The sequence below is a fragment of the Centropristis striata genome, chromosome 2 (assembly GCF_030273125.1).
Source record: "Centropristis striata isolate RG_2023a ecotype Rhode Island chromosome 2, C.striata_1.0, whole genome shotgun sequence".
In the NCBI taxonomy this organism is placed as follows: domain Eukaryota; kingdom Metazoa; phylum Chordata; class Actinopteri; order Perciformes; family Serranidae; genus Centropristis; species Centropristis striata.
Window position 1 is genome coordinate 18,349,651 of NC_081518.1, and position 22,490 is coordinate 18,372,140.

At 41.1% G+C, this 22,490-nt stretch overlaps 1 protein-coding gene across 1 annotated transcript in view; it reads left to right on the forward strand.

Annotated features, from left to right (window-relative positions):
* The first annotated feature begins 14,804 nt into the window (after window positions 1-14,804).
* plekhg4 (pleckstrin homology domain containing, family G (with RhoGef domain) member 4) overlaps window positions 14,805-22,490 on the forward strand; it is a 45,882-nt gene continuing 38,196 nt past the window's right edge. Inside the window, exon 1 of the mRNA XM_059355652.1 lies at window positions 14,805-14,861. Within this exon, the coding sequence (XP_059211635.1) occupies window positions 14,859-14,861 (3 nt within the window). The 5' untranslated portion in view covers window positions 14,805-14,858. The remainder of the gene's footprint in view (window positions 14,862-22,490) is intronic.

The window sequence follows — 22,490 nt, forward strand, 5'->3', positions numbered from 1 at the left end:
AAACAGAAAATACTTATGTATTTAAATCCATGGTGCACTGCCAGCGTCGCTGTTTCTTCGTATTTTTAAATCTCCTAGTAGACCAGTTTGTGCACACACATGCATTCTTGGAATTTGGGCAAAAGAAGGACTCTGTCCTTTGCATGATCCTGGACATTGGGACAGGCTTTCAGCTGTTGATGATGTAGTATCCTAGTATCTTTTAGATTCAGCCATTGAAGGATCCTTCCTTGACTTTGGGATACAGCCACAGTGTGACGGACTCCTTCTTTTCACTGCCTCACATGTTGCGTACGGCTCAAAGGTTCCTGGTGGAACTCCCCCGGTCCATACTTTTCAGTTCAGTCCAGCCCCCTGTGAGAGCTGTGAGATTACAGTTTTATTCACATTCAGGAAGTAGAAGTCTTAAATGCGCTGCTCCACTGAATAGTTTTCATAGGAATGAACATAGCTCCGCCTCCAACACAGGATCAGCTCTCTCTTGGTCCAGACTCAAACCAAGAACACAATATTTCCTGTCTGTGGCTCATTGGTTCCTATTGAAAATATTATTAATATCTAAAAACATAAATCTATATTTTCATTTGTATTTTCCTCAAACAGCTTGTTGTAGTTTTTTAATCAAACAAACAGAAAACAGTGACTTTGCTGGGGACTATTTTCAGTGATCTGGTTCTCTCTAGTGATGTAACAGTCTATGGACCCAGTTTAACCCCACGGTGACTAAAACACAAAACAATGAGTCCACAGTTTATCTTCTAGTCATTCAGAACAGAGCTACTGCTGCAAAATTTAACACGGTCAATCACATTCTGTCTCCATGTTTCACTGACTGAAATACACAAACCATGACTAGACGTATCATTCAGGCATCATGAACACTGTACGGTGGCCATGAGAGCTCACAGCGCTGCAACTTAAGAAAACACAGGCAAATACACAAAACACAAGCAAATTGAGAAACCATCTTCATCAATTTGACAACACAAGAGCAGCATTTAGAAAACACGCTGCAAAGACCACAACACAAGACAATAAGAATTAGTGCTGCAAAGACCACAACACAATAAGAAAAAGCGCTGCAAATACACCACAACACAACACAACACAACACAATAAGAAAAAGCATTGCAAATAGACCACAACACAATAAGAAAAAGCGCTGCAAAGACCACAACACAACAAAAGTGTTTCCATAGGACACTTAAAGTGATGCACACGTCTGGACACACTTGTGATATTATCACGTTATTTCAAGGTATGGATAATTTTTATTACGATCATAGCCCGCTAACGTTAGCGGCCGATCAATAACATGCTTAAGTCAGCTGGCGATCGATAGCGTGCTAGCGTTGGCGGGTTAGCAAGACCAAACACACTCGGTGCCGTTGACAGAGAGACCAATTAAAACGTGTATCATTCATTTATTTGATTTGTTTAACTGCAATGTGATTGATACGGGCTAGCGGGCTAACGCTAGTGGGCTAACGCTATATATCATGTTATAACATGAAAATATCATTATCTTGAAATAACGTGATAATTTCACGTTATAACGTTATAACGTTATAACATGAAATTATCATTGTCTTGAAATAATGTGATAATATCAAGCGTGTCCAGACGTGTGCATCACTTTTAAGTGTCCTCTGGAAACACTTCTGTTGTGTTATTTACATCTCATTTTCTTATTTTGTTGTGTTGTGGTCTTTGCTAAATGCTGTGCTTGTGTTGTCAAATTCATGAAGATGTTTTCTCAGTTTGCTTGTGTTTTGTGTATTTGCATGTGTTTTCGTTGTGGCATTGCAGCGATGTGAGCTCTCAGGGACACCGTAACACTGTTCTATATTTTGGAGCCTGTCTAAATGACATTCGGACTGGATGGTGTCAGCCGATCCCGACCCTCCGGCCCCTGCAGACCCCCCAGACCCCCCCAGACCCTCCAGCTCCCCAAGACCCTCCGGCCCCCGTCCTCTCTACATATTCAGCAGCTTTGAGGTTTGAAGCTTCTCTCAGGGTGAAGTGTCTGCTTCGGGGAGCCTCCAGGGAACACTGGCCCACACCTCAAAGCTTTGGGCTCAAGACAGACTCCACAGAGGCCCTTTCAAGGCTCCTTCAAGGCCCCTTCAAGGCCAGGGTTCAAGACTTAAAGGACCAGCTCACCACAACAGACCAGCAGGACGGAATCTGCACTCACAGCCAGAAGAGAGAGAGAGAAGGCAGGGAGACATTAGTGGATTTGTTTTTGGAGTTAAACTAAACTTGAACAGGAGAGAAATATCAGCAGCAGATTAAAGAGTTCAAAGATCACTTTACAGGAAGCATTTTATCAAATCATACCTTCATACTGCAGATCTTCCCCTGTGGTTTGTTCCACTCTGAAGCATCTCAACATCTGCTGATGAAATGAGTCTCATGGTTTATGTTCCCCTCAGGATCTACTCTACTCTAATAACTAATTTTATCTCTTTAATACTTTAGTTTGTGAACAACAACTGCAGAACTACATACGGTCCCATCAGCCCAGCTGCACTCTGTGTTTACTCATAACCAGCTAATGTTAGCATAGCTTTTAACTCAAACAGGGTTTTTCCTGATCGTGCATGTGTGAACCTACAGAAACATCTGTAGTTTACATGTCAGCTCACATCGAATACAACTACTGTGTGTGTGTGTGTGTGTGTGTGTGTGTGTGTGTGTGTGCGTGTGCGTGTTTGGCTGAATCTAAACATTCCTGCTACAGTACAACACAAAGCACATGGTGACATGAAGCGTGCCAGCTTCATCTCTTCATGTCAGGACCTGAAGAGCTCAGAGCTGCTGCTGCAAACTGGGAATGTTCCTCAGCCATTCATTCATTTATTCATTCACTCATTCATTCATTCGTTCATTAATTCACAAGATATTGTAGCGTGTTGTTAGTGAAAGGAAATGTTTAGTGGAGCGGATCAGCTCATATATGGAAGGTTTTGTCCATTTTATGACTAAAGCATGAAACTTTCTCCATGGTTTCTATAGACCATGAAGTTTAATTTCAGATGTGGAGGCATTTCAGTCATAAAATTCCATGTAACAAGTCCTGGGGCCTCATATATCAAAGATTGTGTAGCATTCATACTGAAGATGGCTTATTCCCAAAACTAGAAAAGTACGTACGCGAACTCTCCTCCACATGTATCAAACTGTTCTTACGCCAGGTTTTGCGCACCTTTCCTTCATACATCCCAACCAGCGTGGAACTGAGCGCACACGCACGAGCCACCAGCCACCAGCCACGCCCCGGCCCCTCCCACAAATGAATACGCAGATGACATGCAAATGATTATAAATCGCCGGCATGCCCGCTGATTATCGACAAAACAATGGCAAATCAACTTACTGCCACTGCGTGCGAGGTGGACGTGGTGATCTCTGAGGTGGAGGCAGGAAAATGAGCTTTTTGTTGACTCAGCTCTGGGATCAGCAACAAGGTATCACTGTGGCTGTTAACCAGCCGGATCAGAGACCTGCACCATGGCAGAAGTGTCCCTCAACACACACTCCTTCTAAACTCCACCGTTGTTTGAATTACTGTGGAACTGACAGAGCAGCCAATGCGTGCTATAATCATTTTTACGCATCAGTTTATAATTCACTCTTAACTTGTTGTCCCAATTAAACATCACATACAGGATCAAATATGCACCACACCTGACTTATTCTGAAAGGATTTACCACACTTTTTGTCTCCGGGGAGAGGGATCTGTGGTCATGGATCGCTGTGCACCTGCAGCGTTATCATCTCCATGTTAAACCAAAGGGGAAACGGTCGGCGATCAGGACTTTGACACAGTAATTAAGGCAGGTTAATGGTTGCGCACATTCTCATGGCATGTGGCGTGTGCGGGAAAAACAGCGTAAGCAATGTTTTTTTCAGCGTTGATACATGAGGCCCCAAGTCTCTACCTTTATACTTGAAAAAAATGCCCATATACTTGTAGGGTACAGAGCTCCGCTTGCCACATTGAGGATTTGAACTAAATTTGGTTCCAGGAATATGGCTGAGGCAGCAAAAGTATCTTTATTAGAACAAATATATACATGGTTATAATGCAAATAAAAAAAATGCAAGGTCACCAGAGGTCAAAACACAAACGGCCTCCATGTCTAAAATACAATCTATGGATATGTAGATTATGTGCTGAAATGTTCATGCTTTAGTCATAAAATGCACAATTGGTTTGCTTCCAACTAGTAAAGTAAAGATGTTTGGAGTCAGGTTAAAGTGTTACTTTTTCACATTCATTGTAATGAAATAAGAAGCAGAATGAAACAGAAGCTGTTCTGTTTACATGTTGTTGATGTTTGTTTGTGATTGTTTGCAGGTGAGTTTGATGCCAGTTAATCAGAAGCAGACCGTCACCAACATCCAACCTGGAGGACACTCTGCATCTCAAGGTGAGTTGTTGTGTTTATTTTACTGATGATCATAAATGATGAGGAACACTCAGTGAGTTTCTTCTGTTCATGGTGTCTGAGTGTAACGGAGCACAGCTGAGTCCTGCATCTCACACACACACACACACACACACACACACACACACACACATTCTCTCTCTCCCCCTGTGTGACGCTGCTTATTATTCATGAGTTCAGGTCGGCCCTGGTGTCTCCTCCTCAGAGACACAGCCGGGTCCCTCTGCGTCCACTAAAGACCCTGTGGGGTCAAGGGTCAGTGATGTTGGGAGGACCACCTGCCACTGAGCATTAGCAGAGACAGCAGCAGCACATCTGTATGAGTTCACTCATCAGGGTTTATTGTCCTAAAGTTTGTGCTTGTGAAGCTTCACAGCACTAATAATAATAATGGTAATAATAACGTCCATCCGTCTGTGCTGGTTCTGCGTGTAGCCGTGCTAACAGGTGAACGTGTTGATCCTCAGCCTGCTGATAGCAGCAGGAACAAAAACACCCCCCTGCACTTTATCTGTTTTTCTTTCTGCTGCTGGAATGTAAAGTTTCTGCTCGGTGGATTTACTGACCCGGAGGTCCTCTAAAAGCTTTCCAGACCACTCAGCTCTCTGAAACATTCTGAAATATATAAATAATATTCACAGTCAGCTTTTCTTCTTTCACATTTCCTCTAGGTGTTAATTTTTCTTTCCCTAGTGTACTTAAACGTATAATCCTGCAGATTTCATTACATTTAGATCTATTTATAGTCTTACCACCTGTGGTACAGCTGAGTCTGCAGGATCCTCACTGTTCATTCCAGAGGGCTACCATGTGATTATAAAGCCATTATTGATGCATTAAAATGTCTGATTTCTATCCATGATCTAGATTTTTAAAAAAGCCTATACTCTTAACTCTCTGACTCCCACACAGAGCTACATGAAGAACATTGGGCTCATTGGCCCTCATTTATCAAGCGAGCGTAGAAACGAGCGCAGATCTGAGTGTATATTTCGTCTTACGACAGGGTCCACGTGTGATTTATCAAGCGATCGTATCTCGCCAACCACAGCGTAAGAATGATCGGCTGTTGATAAATGTGGCGGCTCGAAACATGCGTAATATAAATACCACGCCCTAATATATACCCGATTCAGAAGACTCGCCTTCAGAGTTTACGACACCGAAGGACGCAATACGGCCAGAAAGAGGATTTTTTCACCCCCTAAAGTCAGCTTTATTAGCAAAGTGCACCGTTACAATTGACAATAGGGGCAATAGACATATGAAAGAAATACGCAGCGACGGAGGTTTATGAAATAAAAGTACTTATAGTTATAAACTCAAACAAGTTTGCTGAATATTTTACATTTGGAGCACAGACTTAGAAGTTTTCAGCTTTTTGGTTGAAGGAGGTAAACAATGTTTTAAAGTAAGTCTTAATTCTAAAAGAAGAGGAATTTCTCAGAGTCAGAAAGTGAAACGCTGACGTCCAACAGCAGCAACACAACAAACTGGTTTTGTTTGGCAGCATAAAAAGTGAAAAAGAAGGAAATCAGTGGTGCTGTCAGCAGAGTAGCGGACTATTAAACTCCCAGCGAGGTTTGAGTAATTAATTTATACATCGTGATATATAAAGCCTAATAATCTATATAATATCCGAATATTGCTATTATTATGATGGAGATATATTCTTCACCTCTTTACATTTACTAATAATGATGTCCTAGTCAGAGGAGCGTGTGGCAGCGCTGATTGGAAATTTTTCTATTCGGGCAGCACCGCTGGTGAAGGAGACGCATCGGTGTCGGAGCTGGATAACAGTAAACAGCAGAAGACAACAACATTTAATAGCCTCGGCTAGTATTCTGTTTAAAGAATTTCATGATCGCAGGGTTTATTTATTTTTGGATTATGTTTTAATGATAAATTATGTAGTCTAAACATGTTTTGCTTTGTCACGATTAAAAATCAAAACACCACAGAGTTTTATCAGCTCCAGGCATCGATACAATAGTCTAAGATCAGTTCTCCGACTCAGATGTGTGGACTTCACGCTGACTCAGATTTGCGTACACGAGCTGAGAGCAGACTGAGTTCTGATCGTACCGTCCAAATTGATAAATGCCGAGGCTTGCGTAGAAATCATCTTACGCCCACTTTACGCTCACTTTCTGACGTACGCTCGATTCGGGCCATTGAATCTACAAGAGTCTCAGCTTTCCAGTCAGACCCCATTTATGCAGCTCACAGACTGTTTAGGGACCCCAGGATGCACAAAGACTCACACACAAGAGGACACAATGACACATTTACTGCAGGCGAAACACTGACTGTTAGCAGCATAAAGTGGGCATGTCAGTAAAGAGGAGACTCGTGGGGACACATTGAACCAGTTTTATTAGGTATCTGGAGGTTTAAAGTCAGCAGATGGTTCAGTGTTTAGACTGAGCCTCCTGCAGCCTCTGAAAGCCTCCCGCAGGTCTCAGAAGACTGTCGTGACGGCTCAGATCTAGTTAGGGGGTCAGAGGTGTGGTCTGGATTAATATTAGAGGGGCCCCGGCCCCCCTCTGCCCTCCTTAGAAGCACCATTACTGGGCGGGCTCAGCTGACTGCTGCTGGCTCGGAGCTGTTTACATTTCCAGTGATTTACTTTTCTGCATGTGTTGCGAGTTCTTCAGACTACAGAATCTCTGTGTTGTTGTTTAATAATTCCTCATAACTACAGAAGAAACTCATAACAGCTATGGTTTAGATACTAGATATGTCTGTTCCACACAGTGTGATTCCTGCTGTTAAAGCTCAGGAAAAGATGCTGTTTTGCAGTGTCATTGTGTTTTGTGTTATTAGTATGGTTGTTTCTGCTGAACACACTGAGCTGAAGGTGTTCACAGATATTCTCCTGCTGGGCTATTTAAAGATTTGATTCACTGTCCGAAGAATGTCCTGTCAACTGGTGCCAGCACAACACTGTGTGTGTGTGTGTGACCAGCTGTTCTCTGATAGACAGCAGTGGGTGGAGCTGTCTGAGGCTGCAGGCTCAGACTTCTCTGTGAACACGCTGCTGTTTCTCACTAAACTCTCCCTGCTGGACAGTCCTGTCTCTGCTGTCTCCACTGTTTCTACTGTCTCTACTGTGGAGTTCTGCTGACTCTGGTGCCCGAGCTTTAGATCTGAAGTGTTTTCCCTGTGTCCGTCCCGGTCCCTGTGGTCTCTGTGGTCCCTGTTGGTGCTTCAGTTTGGATTATTAAGCATCAGAGAGTCGTGCTGCCGTCTCAGAGGGTGAGTGTCTCGCTTGTTGCTTGTTCTGCAGACTCTTTATCTGTCTCTGCTGTAAACATCACTGTGTACAGGATCAGAGACATCACTGTCTTCATGTCTTTGTGTTTGGTTTCTCGACTGTTTCTAATAGTTTGTGGCTGCCTGTAGTGCCTTAAACTCAGTTTCTTAGGTGAAATTTTATTGTCAGTGTTTTTTTTTTTGTGTCGTGCTGCTCTGAGCCAGTTTCTGCTGGCTCTGCTCTGGTCTCAATTGACAGAAAAGACACATTTGCACCTCAATGCATGTGTTCCCAAGCCGTATTTCAGGGACCTGCCGGGCTCCCTTTGAACATCACTCACTGGTCCTGGAATTCCTGGAATGTCAGGGACCTTTTCAGAGGTGTTTCCCAGACAGGTAGACGTGGAGGACGGTGAGAGGACAGGAGGGGGACAGACAGTTCAACAGTGAGAGGACAGGAGGAGGACAGACATTTTAACAGTGAAGCTTCATTTGAACTGTCCTGTTGTTGTTGTGTTAGAAATGTTGATAGACAGACATGAGAGACATGCAGTGTGAGAGGCAGGTTCGTCCTCCGTCCTACATGGCAGTCAATCAGTGCGTTTACACGCACAGTTTAATCGAGCTATGCTTAAAAATCGATATTGGCATCTAATAGGACTTCTGTCCTTGTCCCAGTTTACATGCAACTGACAAAACTGATTAATTTTTTAATGATTAATTAAAACTGGAACGTGTCCTCCTCCTCAACACTGGGTGGTGATATGCGTCGTTTCAGCAGGTTAATATGGCGCCCTTTCTGGTTGACCTCAGTTCGACACTTTGTGCCGTCGCTACTGACCGGCACCTGGCTAATGTGCGACCGGCCAATGTGCGACTGGCCGATGTGCAACCGGCTAATGTGCGACCAGCTAAAGCTAATAGTCAGATTTAGGCAAGAATTTGTTTTTTTCAAGTGTCATGTAAACATACTGAGTCATATGTGGATAGGAGTGAATACATAAATGAGTTTTGATTGTTTGTTTATTGTTTATTGAATGGATCCCCATTAGCTGACGCCTTGGCGACTGTTAGTCTTCCTGGGGTCCCTAAAAAGACATAGAACATGACATACAAACAACATAAACAAAAACAGTACATACAAGAAAAACAATAACAAACTCAATTAATACATACATGCAATACTGTTAAAAAATTCTACATTCATAATTACCCGACAAATGTTATACTGCAAAAATCATTAATTCAGATGTCTATAGTTTGAATCAGATTTAGGTTAATTGAATGAGCCAAAACATCTCAGTGCACCAGTTTAAATGAGATCCTGACTGATACAGGAAACACACACACACACACACACACACACACACACATTGTTACTGAGGCGTTTAAAGAATGTGAGTGTAGTAAGACGCCAAAGGCTGCATATCTGCTGCAGGTGGGAGCCTGCCTCTGTGTGTGTGTGCGTGTGTGTGTGTGTGTGTTTATATGATAACATTTGTTGATGAACCATCTGTCAGGCAGCTGATTGATCAGTTGAGTGATGGATATGAAGCTTGCTGATGTTTGTTTGTGTTTGTCTGGATATGAAAAATATTTTTTAACCCTTTAATTGGCTGTGGTGGCTCTGCCCTGCTGTGTGTGTGTGTGTGTGTGTGTGTGTGTGTGTGTGTGTGTGTGTTAGTTTTGGCTAATCAGTTGGTGGAGCTGTGAAACCAGCAGGAGTTCTTCTTTTAATATAAACAGTTTTAACCCTTCAGGCTGTTTATTAATTCAATCACTAAAAGATGAGAAACAGTATAACATCAATATTAATGTCAACTTTGAGCAAACAAAGGCCGAGCAAATGATCACATTCTTTTAATTTACATTTTAGACATAACACAACAACGACGACAACAACAACAACAACAGCACAGTCAATACTTCTGAAATAACACTGCAAAGTTGTGGGTGTTTTTTTTCTCAGTTTTTTAATGATTTCATTTTTTAAATAATTTTACATGAAATCTAAAGTTTTGCTGGAAGAAAAACTGCCTTAATCTGCCTTCAGAAAAAAGTAGAATTACCTGAAAAATCACAAGAGAAAATATCAAAATTACCGGAAAAAAAGTAAAAATAACAAGAAAAAAATGAAAAATCACAAGAAAAAAAGTATATATTGTGCGTCAGAATATCGTGTGGAGTAGTTGATGAAATAACGCTGAAAGTTTGATCAAATGCTGCAGTTGTTGTCGTCCATACATGTTTGATATCAGTTCAGTTCAGTTTGACTGAATACTTTGTTGGTCAGTCTGTGGGTTTGACTCTCATTGTGGAGAAATAAAAAGACTGAAGGGAGATGAAAACACTAAGAATTTTCTCTGATTTGACAAAACAATTCTTGACTGAATTTAATTTTGTGATACAAAATGCAGTTAAACCGTTAAATCTCAATATATTGTACCAATACTCACCACATTGATTAAAATCACAATAATATCGTATATTGTGGCCGATATGCTGATTCACACCTCTAGACTTAAATAAGCAATATTTATATTAATATCTGTGATTCTCAGCTCCAGCTCCTTCTGTCTCATGTCTCTCTTACCCTGATCCAGCAGACCGGGTCTGTCCCTCCCCGTCTCCTCACAGTCCATCAGAGGTCAGAGGTCAGCTGGGCTCTCTGTGGTGAATGTCTCATCCAGGTGTGAGGCATCAACCTGAGACATGAACTGACCTCTGACCTCTGACCTGAAGATAACTGGATCATCAGGATGAATGAATGCCTCCACTCATTACCTGTTCATCACTTCACTAAAATATATTTTATCAAATAATAAACTCAGAGCAGGATTAGAGTTTATATTTTAAGTAGAACTAAATATTGTTTCTCACTAAAAACTAATTTATATCTGGAAACAAACCAGTAAATAAATAATATTACACACACACACACACACACACACACACACACACACACACAGGAGACAGCCCGAAGGGAGGCTGACAGCAGGGGATGATGGGAAATGTAGTCTGAGGTATGAATATAAAGTGGAAGACAAACTGGTAGAGGATGCAGGTTGGACAGGACTCAGATGAATGTCTCCGTCACCATGGAGATGTTAATGTGTCCACAGTGATGGGGATACATTAATGTCTCCATTAGACAAACTGGATTATGTCGAGCTGCAGCTGGACACACTGAGGTCAGAGGTCACAGCTGATCCATTACAATCACAGAGCTCAGACACACTAGCTGTGTCCCAATGTCAAGGATCCTTCCTTGGTAGGATCCTTCCTTCAGAGTCGGGTCCTCCGGAGGCGAGGCCACAGTCCTTCCTTTCACTGGTGTAACGCATAAATGGGACAGCCTTCGGAGTGTGCAGCTGTGCGTCATTGCATAATTGACCTATGGCTAAGCCACACCCCCAAACGCGATGAGCCAATCACAGTGCGCATAGCTAACTCAATACACTCGGACATTCTCTGCTTCCACATCCATTGAAATGCATTGGAGTTAGTCCCTTTTTGAATCATTTTTATGTGTTTTTTGTTCAGATTTTAAGTTTAAAATGGTCAAACGGTGTGCATGGGGTACATGCAACTCTGACACAAGGTATAGCCCAATAATATGGGAGCAGTAACCCGGTTCCCTATGGCAGTGATTCCCAACCGATGTTCCGCGGCACACAAGTGTGCCGTAAGAAATCAATATCTATCAATATCAAATCCAGCGACTCCGTCTTAACGAGCGCTAACGAGGTTGGCCGGCTCGTTAACAAGAGCCTCTTGTTAACGAGCCGGCCGACCTCGTTAGCGGCAGTTAGCTACAGTTAGCTCTGTAGCAGTACAGTGTGTATGTGCTGCTGCTGCAGGAGGTGTTCACTTAGCGATCTCTGTTTGTTTACAACAAGCACCGGAATGAGCGGTGTCAGTGGGGTGAAAAGACGAGTGAAAACCTCTAACCTGTTAATGAAGGCCCTTTTGGTGACTTCGAGATGATATTTCATTTTTCTGTCTCCAAAAGTGATTAATTGCCTCCTGTGAAATTTCTCTGACTGTCACAGCTGCCATAGCGCCCGTCACCGAATGTTGACAGTTTGTCCGAGTGAGTGGAGGGGGCGGGGCTTAGCCATAGGTCAATTGGACGTCCTGCTTAAATTAAGCGCCGCTCTCGGCCTCTAGTATCTGTTCTTATCAGTTTCATAAAAATAAATAAATACATAAATAAATTCAGCGCCGTAATTTCAAAATCAGTTCACAACATGGATGTGTCTTTGGCATCAGCACTCTGACACATATTTGTAAAAATGGAAGAAGATGCTTTAATCTCCACGATTTATCAAGTAAAAGCCACAAAGTGGATTAAACCTGAATATTTAACTGATCCTGGCTTAATTTGGCCGCTACTTAGTTTCATAAAAGCAGCGGAGCATAATTCATCATGGAAATATATTCTGTGATTTTTTATTTTTTATTTTACAGTAGGCTACAGTACAATAGCAGTTATTTATAAATAACAATAACGGATAATAGCGGACTTTCGGTCCCTGTAAACACAATAAAGAAACGCATAACTTTCTGAATGGCATAGTTGCACATAGTACATCATCATCGGACGCATATAAATTAATTAACAATAACTTTAGCGACTGAGACGGCATTAATTAACTTAACCGGCAATGTATCAAGATGACGTTTATTATCTTTAGCTTAATATTCTGGCATTTGTTTATGTATATGTTTTTGCTTGACTTTAAACACACGTTTTGTAAGTTATGTGACAACATTCAGTATAAACTGAAAATACTTCTATATTTAAATGCATATTGCGCCGCCGGCGTCGCTGTTTCTACACTCGCCATTTTTAAATCTCCCGGTAGACCGGTGTGCGCAATGCTTTATGGGTAGTCGGAGCGCACGGAGGATACACACATGCATCCTCGGAATTTGGGCAGAAGAAGGACTCTGTCCTCCGGAGCATCCTCGACATTGTGACAGTCCTTCGGCGGATGCCGATGACGTGGCATCCTTCAAATCCAGCCGTTTGAGCATCCTTCCTTGACATTGGGACACAGCTACAGCCTGTCAGGATCTGATGTGAACTTCAGACATGGTTGTGATCTGATGATGTTTGTCAAGTTAGTGTTGCAGCCCTGTGTGTTGATGAGCAGGGGCCTCAGACCTGCAGCTGGTCCTGGATCAGTTATCTGTAGTAAAAGCCCTGAGAGGAAGCAGAGAGCTCCCAGTGCTCCCAGGTCTCCCAGTGCTCCCATTAGAGCTGTCAGGAGGGAGGAGGAGCCTTTCATCCAACATGTCCCGTCTTTAGAGCCGGAATCATTGTGACTCTGCCAGTTTGTCTCAGAGCTCCACTCACATGTTTCACAGTGACTCAGCAGCTCCCTGGAGACCAGCACAGACCTGGACCCGCTGAACTGGGCTCACTAGTGCTGCTGGACCTCCCCTCTGTCTGTGAGACGTCCAACTGGAACGGACATTCCCAGCAGGACAGCTCAGTGTGTCCTCTGGTCTGGTTTGTGTCCACGGCCTGTTGGACAGAATCTGACTCTTTAATGTGTTGTTGGTGAGTTCTGTCCTCCTCACAGTCTGAAACAGGGACTGAAAGTGAGAGTTGATGAGATGATCAAAGCTTTTCTAACATCAGTAAACTTGAAGCTGATTGGCTGCCTGCAGGCGCTGATGTTGACGACAGCTGTTTGTTGACATGGTGTCACAAACTGATGTCCAGGCTCAGAGACAGCTGGACAGGGAAGTATCCAGCTGTTTGTCTCCAGCTGTGACTCCCCAGGGTTTCCACCGGTCCTGAAGCTCTCAAACCAATCATCTGACTTTAGGTCTTTAATGTCTTCAACAGGATGACGACAGGTCTTCAATGGATTGGATTATGAAGCTAATGGTATATATTCATGCATTAAATAGGCCTGTCACAATAATTACTTTATAAATTTATCGTTCAATATATAAAAATGGACTCAATATATTGTTGTTTACATGTGTGACTTTTTGTACTTTTTTGTGTTTAAAGTAAAGCTGCAAATGTTTGACAGGCAGCACGAGCTGGAGAAAAAAAACCTATATTTCCCAAGCAACCATTTAGCTGTTTATATGTTATTTCAATAATAAAATACTATAATACATAATTATTATATCATTGCAATTTTTTGTTAACATTTTTTTTGTTTTGGTTGTAGTTTATTTATTTATGTTTTATTTAACTAGGATATTTTAATATTTCTTTTCCACATTTCAATTCCAATGTTTTATACTCTCGAGATTTAAAAATGAATTGCTGTGGAAAAGGATGTGCTTCTGCTCTAATATGGTTGTAAAACTAAAACAACATTGATACAACGATACTATCGTTTATCCTGATAGTTTCTGGGAAAATATATTGTCCTAAAAAATATTTTATCATGACAGGCCTAGCATTAACTTCAAAAACTTTGAAATGTGTATTTTTGGTGGAAAACAGACCAACATGGAGCCAGTGAGCTCTGATGGAAACACGAGCACATGAGCTCACACTGCAGCTGACAGAATAATCAGTTAAAATGATTTTAGTTCATATTCTGTTGATCTGATGTCGGTGCTGTAATGGTTCTGTACTGAGACAAGAACACAGGACACACACGTAAGGAGGACTTGAAGGAGATCTCCTGCTGTCATAACGTCTTAAAGTCCTACATGTGTCTGTGTGGAACAAAGAGCTGCACTAAGCTGATTCACGGCCTCTGTCCTGGTCTTGGATTCACGGCCTCTGTCCTGGTCTTGGTCCTGGTCCTCAGTCACATGTTGGATCAGTTAGCGCAGTAATGGATTCAGCAGAAGGAGGATCAGTTGAGTCGGGTTAGGGTTAGGGTTAGGGTTAGGGTGTTTATTCTTGCATCTGGTTTTATTATTTTATCATGAGTTATTAATTCAAGTTTAGTTAGATCTGAGTTTATGAGAATGAAATCAGTGAGTTCAGACAGCAGCCAGCAGGGGGAGGCAGGGGGGGTGTGTGTGTGTGAGTGACACCTTGGGGGGCGGGGCTTAACATGAGAGAGACTGAAGTGAGTGAGAACTGAATCAGAGCTGACAGAGACTCAGAGAGAGGAACATGTTCTCACTGAGGAATACACTACAACACCTCAACACTCATGGTAAGAACACACACACACACACACACACACACACACACACACACACACACACACACACACACACACACACACACACACACACACAAACAGACTGTAGCACATGTAGAGTGTGTGTGTTTTTGGGAGGGGGAGGGGACTGCAGGGTGTAGGGTTTCCTCCAAGGTGTGTACTTCAAACGTTTGTCCTAACCTGTGTTTCAGTGAATGAAGCTGGTCTCAGTCTGTAGCTTGTAGTCTGTAGTTTGTAGCCTGTAGTCTGTAGTGTGTAGTCTGTAGCTTGTAGTGTGTAGTCTGTAATGTGTAGTCTGTAGCTTGTAGTGTGTAGTCTGTAATGTGTAGTCTGTAGCTTGTAGTGTGTAGTCTGTAGTGTGTAGTCTGTAATGTGTAGTCTGTAGCTTGTAGTGTGTAGTCTGTAATGTGTAGTCTGTAGCTTGTAGTGTGTAGTCTGTAGCTTGTAGTGTGTAGTCTGTAATGTGTAGTCTGTAGCTTGTAGTGTGTAGTTTGTAATGTGTAGTCTGTAATGTGTAGTCTGTAGTTTGTAGTGTGTAGTCTGAAATGTGTAGTCTGTAGCTTGAAGTGTGTAGTCTGTAATGTGTAGTCTGTAGCTTGTAGTGTGTAGTCTGTAATGTGTAGTCTGTAGCTTGTAGTGTGTAGTCTGTAGTTTGTAGTGTGTAGTCTGTAATGTGTAGTTTGTAGTGTGTAGTCTGTAATGTGTAGTGTGTAGTGTGTAGTCTGTAATGTGTAGTCTGTAGCTTGTAGTGGGTAGCTTGTAGTGTGTAGTCTGTAATGTGTAGTCTGTAGTTTGTAGTGTGTAGTCTGTAATGTGTAGTTTGTAGTGTGTAGTCTGTACCTTGTAGTGTGAAGTCTGTAGCTTGTAGTGGCTCAGTTGGTATAGCGGTCACATGCTGATTGGAAGGTTGGTGGTTTGATCCCTGACCATGGCAGCCTACATGTCGAAGTATCCCTGAGCAAGATACTGAACCCCAAATGGTTCCTGATGCTGCGTTCATCTGTGTGTGAATGAATTCCTAATGGTGGCAGGTGGTGAATGAGCGCAGTCTATAGTGTAAATCGCTTTGGATAAAAGCGCTATATAAGTGCACTCCATTTACCATTTACCATTTGTAGTCTGTAGCTTGTAGTGTGTAGTTTGTAGTGTGTAATTTGTAGCTTGTAGTCTGTAGCTTGTAGTGTGTAATTTGAAAACAGACAATAAGGAGCAGAGACAGAGACGGAGACAGACACTATCAGCCGTCTCCTCCTGTTGGTTCAAACTCTCAGAACTTTATTAAAAGTTCTTGTGTGAGTCACAGAGTTTCTGTGAGTGAGAGGATGAAGAATATTTCCACCTGATGGTTACAGACATAAAACACATGTTGTTGTTGTTGTTGTTGTTGACGTGTCAGGACGTCTCACAGCTGCTGTTTTGTCCCTCAGTTCTTCCTGTTGTCTTTTATGCTTGACTGGTTGTTTTCCTCTAGTATTGTGGTTGTGGTTTTAGCTTATACTTAAAACAGGAAAATGTGGAATCATGTGTGATAACTGAGACGCTGCAGAGGGACAGAAGTTAAAGCTAAACAACTGAGAGACACTCTAGCAGTGTTGTGGTTCTGAGGCGGCTCAGAGCTCAGCGTGCTGCTGATTCTCAGTATCAACCTGTGAGTGTTGGTGTCAACATGCAGTAACGTGGCTGCAGAGAGCTGATGTTTAAACTGAGCTGCGGATAAATAAACCGTCATAGACCAGTTTTAAACACGTCAGCCCAAAGTTTATCAAACATCTCAGACAAACAGCCGTACAGGTCGAATCAGCTCTGATTTACTTCATGCTGACATTTGGATAGTTTTTTTTATGGTTTATATTGTTCTTATAACATTTTAAATATCTGTTTGCACATTCAGTGCTTCAGAGATAAAATCCACTGAACCACATCTTCTTTTATTGATTTCATCTCTTATTCTTAAAACATAATCAGGTCTCATTATTAGGGTTGGGCAATATATCGATATAAAAGATATATCGATACATATTTAAATGTGATATGGAATTAGACCATATAACATATATCGATATAGTTGAATTTTTATTCTTTCTTTATGTATATATGCTGCCCTTACTAGGGTTTGTCATATTTAGTTCTTTTGTAATGTTCATTATTCTTTTCTCATATGAATATATTTATTTCAGAAAAAGATTGGCCTGTTTTATTTCATAGGCTATTTTTATTTAATTGTGCAATTTATGGAGCTTTGATTTAAAAATTTATTTTTTTAAAAGCCCTCCTGTTGTTATACAGTATTTATGTTCACTTAAATAAACAGTTTCAATAAAACTACTTGTGACATGTCATATTTGGCTTTGACTGAAGATTTGCTCTCACTTTGCGATAAAAATATCAGGATATATATCGTATATCGATATTCAGCCTAAATATATTTTTGGGTATGACTTTTGGTCCATATCGCCCAGCCCTATTCATTATAATGTGATTTATGGCTCAAAGATCACACACACACACACACGCCTGAGCAGTGATTGTGTTGTGTTGTTGCTATGGAGACCGTGTCTGACTGTACATACAGTGCTGGGTGTGTTTCCTCTGGCTTCATTCATAACGTTGACATGTGAAGTTTAAATCAACATTGTTGTGTTGACTGTGTGAAGCTGATCACGTTATTAATATCACAGTCATTCATATCATAGGAGGCTTTCTGACTCGACAGATCAGCTTCAATCATTCAGCTGACCATAAAAATATATTTAGTAGGTTTTGGTGATTTCCCTCTGCAGTCAGTGAACCATCAGCACACTAAAACATTTATTTACACTGAGCAACATACAAATGTGAAAGAAAATGAAATCTCTTTTGGACCACTTTTAAATAGTTTGTCTTTGGGCTGTGTTTATTTTCACTGTGTGTAGGTTAAAGTCAAGTCAAATGTTATGTATTAATTCATTTATAGAGCACATTTAAAAACAACCTCAGTTGACCAAAGTGCTATACAGTTATCAAAATACAATGAAAACCATACACAAATATAGTAATAAATAAAAACAATGAAAACAATAAAAAAGTTATAAAAACTCAATCTAAAAACAGAGTTAGAGTCAAAAAGGAAATAAAAGAATAAAAAGTTTTTTAAAAAAGTAAAAAGGCCAAGGATTCTTGCCAAGCTGGGACTGAACACAAAGGAGAAAAAATAGGTTTTTAATAATGTTTTAAAGCAGAATCATCCTCCATCTTGTTGTTATTATCAGCATAAAAAATTATTAGGAAAATATATTTTCACAGAAACTATCATGATAAACTCTAGTATTGTTGTATCGATGTTGTATTAGTTTTATAACGACATTCGAGCATAATAAGTACATCCTTTTCCACAGCAACACATTTTTAAATCTGGAGAGTATTAAACATTGGAATTGAAATGTGGAAAAGAAATAGTAAAATATTCTAGATGAATAAAACATAAATAAATAAACGACAACCAAAACAAATAAAATGTTAACAAGGCACTGGGATAACCATAATGTATTATATTATTTCATTATTAAAATAACATATAAACAACTGGAATGGCTGCTTGGGAAATATGGATTTTTTTTTCGCCACTTCATACTGCCTGTCAAACATTTGCAGCTTTACTTTAATCGCAACACAAAAAGTTCTACATGTAAACGACAATATATTGAGTCCAGAAAAAAACTATCGTGTCAATTTTTATATAATGAAAGAGGTCGATATAGTTATTATCATGACAGGCCTTGTTAATGCAGTTGTCCACTGACAGTCGCTGACATTCATTGACTAATTGGCTGGTTTATTCTCTTGAATAGATTTCTCTCATGTTCAGTTCATCACACCAGAAGCAGAGAAGCTGCAGCTGCAGATGTTTGACATTTATCCAAAGCCTTTATTCATTATTAAAGTAGTAGCTGATTCATTTCATGTGAACAGACTAGGGTTGTCACGATACTAAAATTTTCAACTCGATACTCAGGAAAATATTTGATACTCCATACCATTTTCAATACCACCAGGATAAAAACGACCCCAAAAACGACCCCAGGATAAAAAAGACCCCAAAATTTTACAGAAATATTTTTATTAACAAGAAAAATGCAACATGTAAAAAAGAACCAACGGTTAAATATTTATAATAAAAAACAATTGTGCAAAAAGAAACTGCAACTGGAGGGGGGGGACACGATACTTTTGAAAATGAGTATCGTATCCGGATACAACGTTTTAGTATGGATACTTTTTTGAGTATCGATACTTTTGACAACCCTAGAACAGACTCTGGATCAGTGAGAAGGACATGTTGCTTTGTCTTTCTAACCTGTGATCATGAGGTCACATACTCACATTTCTCTCATGTATTTTATTTATGAGTCATGAACAGTTGAAGGTTTCCTCATATTGATTATCAGTGATCTGTTGGTGACACATGACCGCTGGCTTTATTGTCATTGACCCTTCAGTGACCTCTGACCCTGTCACTGTGATTGGACCATTGACCCAGCAGTGTCTCCAGTGTCTGAGAATGCTCCCTTCTGACAGTAACTTCAAGTCATTTTAGTAGTTTAAAGCAGGGGTGTGCCATATCGTATCGTTCACGATTATACCGATATCATTTTTTTATGGTTAAAAAAAATGCATATCATGATATTGGCAACATTCCTACTTCTTGACGTAGTGGCGTAAGCGTTTCCATTAATCACCTAGACTGTGGCGGCCCACCAGAGTCTAGGTGATAATATAGAACAAATAAAATAATAAGACCACAGCGTGTTAACAGAATCCACAACAGAATTTACAAGAAGACTGTCAAAAAAAGATGCCTTAAATAAAATATACAAGAAACTTTTTTCTCCTTTCATTAAAATATGCAATTATAAGATCAGTTTATATGATGGAATTGTGGCATTAGAATGTGTGAGAGGCACCAAATTTGAGCTTTTATGAAAAAAATTCTCCAGGGGGGCAATCCCCTGGACAATCCTAACCAGCTGTTTTTTTAACACTAAACATTAAACTGTGCATGTCAACACACTGAGTCAGTGCGTTTACATGCACAGTTTAATCGAGCGATGCTTAAAAAGCGATATTGGCGTCTAATAGTCAAGTCAAGTCAAGTCAATTTTATTTATATAGCCCAAAATCACAAATCACAGATTTGCCTCAAAGGGCTTTACATACTGTACATGGTACGACACCCTCTGTCCTTAGACCCTCACATTGGCCAGGGAAAAACTCCTTTAAAAAACCCTTTTAGCAGGGGAAAAAGAAGAAGAAACCTCAGGGAGAGCGACAGAGGAGGGATCCATCTCCCAGGACGGACAGACGTGCAATAGATGTCGTTGTACAGATCAACAGAGTAGAATAGAGTGGATAGAGGATGGGAGGATAGAGAGACGGTTGAAGGGGAGAGACAGAGAGTAGCAGCAGTTCTGGGAGGGGCACAGTAGCAGGTGATGAAGTGCCACCATTGGCCAGTAGTGATGGTGAGTGTAGAGTGGACCAGGAGAGGAGCATTCCCATCTGGGGCCGAACCAGATCCACGGTAGTGAGACCAGCAGGAGTGATGGAGCAGGACCACAGCTCGACACCCTGTAAAAGACAGAGCAAAGAAAAGTGCGAGTACTCTGGAAATACATACAATAATACACAGGACAAGATGATACTATCTGTTGTAGGGGTGTGCCATATCGTATCGTTCACGATAATACCGGTATATTTTTTTTATGGGTAAAAAAAATGCATATCACGATATTGGCAACATGCCCTACTTCTTGACAAAGTGGCGTAAGCATTTCCTATTAATTACCTAGACCTTGGCGGCCCGCCAGAGTCTCATGTGCTGCTCTAACGTCACATTTCAAGCTACTGAAAGTATATCTACACTATTCATAACATAAAGTTATTTTGCGTTGTGTCTCTGCTCAGCAGAGTGTCTGTCACCCGTCAGTCAGTCTAAACCCCGACCCACCTCTCCGTCCTCCTCCGAGACATGCGCATGCACGCACTGAATATACCGAGCTGCCCTCCCACTGCGCTTCAAAACAAGCACCTACCTGTCTGTAATGTATCAGTCCCGTCCCCTCTCTCTCTCTCTCTGTGCGTCTGTGTGTGCGTGAGCCGATCTAAATACTATCAACATGTCCTGTCAGAGGTCCAAACGGTCCAAACACATTGTTGCATTGTGCCGTTCGTTAGCTGCGAGCTAACATTAGCTAACAATTAAAGTTGTTTTAATCACAAAAAGCTACTATTACTTCCTGTCGCTTCACAAATGCAGCTTTCAAAATAAGAGCACAGAATCCACCACAGAAATTACAAGAAGACTGTCAAAATAAGATGCCTTAAATAAAACATAGAAGAACCTTTATTCTCCTTTACAATAATTAATTAAAATAGGCAATGATGTGTTTGTGAGGTGTTTGCTCACATTTAGCTCTCAAAGTGGACGAGATTGATCACATTGTACTATAAAATATACAAAATTTTCTCCCAGGGGGCCCCCAGACCCCCTAGAAGGTTATTTTTTATTATTATTCGCTAATACTCAAGTAAGTAATTTTTTTGTATTTGGCAACTGTTGAGATTTGCAATTTACACTACATTTAGATTCATGATTGATTTTTATTTTGTTGTACATTTTTTATTTATTTATATGGACTACAAAATAATTTTCTATATATTTTTCAGTATTTTTGATAATGTCAAGAATATCGTTATCGCGATAATACTCTGAAATATCATGATAATCTTTTAGGGCCATATCGCCCACCCCTAATCTGTTGTGCCATGATAGTCCTAGGGAGTGGACAAACCCCTGTCCACACCACCACTGCAAGTACCATGCGGCCCCTACCAACGAATAAGGCTGTGACGAGCCTCACTCACGCCGTACACGCACGCTCAGTGTCATTGGTCCCGCATGGCATTCTTAGCTAAAACATCAGAACCAAGAGGCCCTCCCAACAGCTAAGGCTGTGTCGAGCCTCACTGGCGCCGATAATATGCGCTCAGTGCCGTTGGTTCCGCATGGTTTCGCACGGCATTCTTAACTAAGAGTGACAAGTTAGCAAAAACATCAGAAGCCCAGCCCTAACTATAGGCTTTGTCGAAGAGGAAAGTTTTAAGTTTACTCTTGAATAAAGAGAGGGTGTCTGCCTCCCGTACTGAGACTGGGAGATGATTCCACAAGATAGGACTTCTGTCCTTGTCCCAGTTTACATGCAACTGAGAAAATCTAATAACTGACGGGAACGTGTCCTCCTCCTCAACACTGGGTGGCGATATGCGTCATTTCAGCGGGTTAATATGGCGCCTTTTCCAGTTGACCTCAGTTCGACACTTTGTGTGGTCGCTATACTGACTGGCTAATGAGACTGGCTTTCTTGGATGTTTTTGTTCCGGGGGTGGAGCATGCTCAAATGCGTTGTCTTGTCATGCATGCCGGTGAAAATCCTATTCCAATCACATTACCTTGGTGTCCTAATTGGAGTTGGAGAACTACGACATCAGTCTTACTATCACGTTTACATGCACTTCAGTTGTCCAGTTATTGTCAGATTTAGTCAATAATTCTTTTATTTTTTCAAGTGTCATGTAAACGTACTG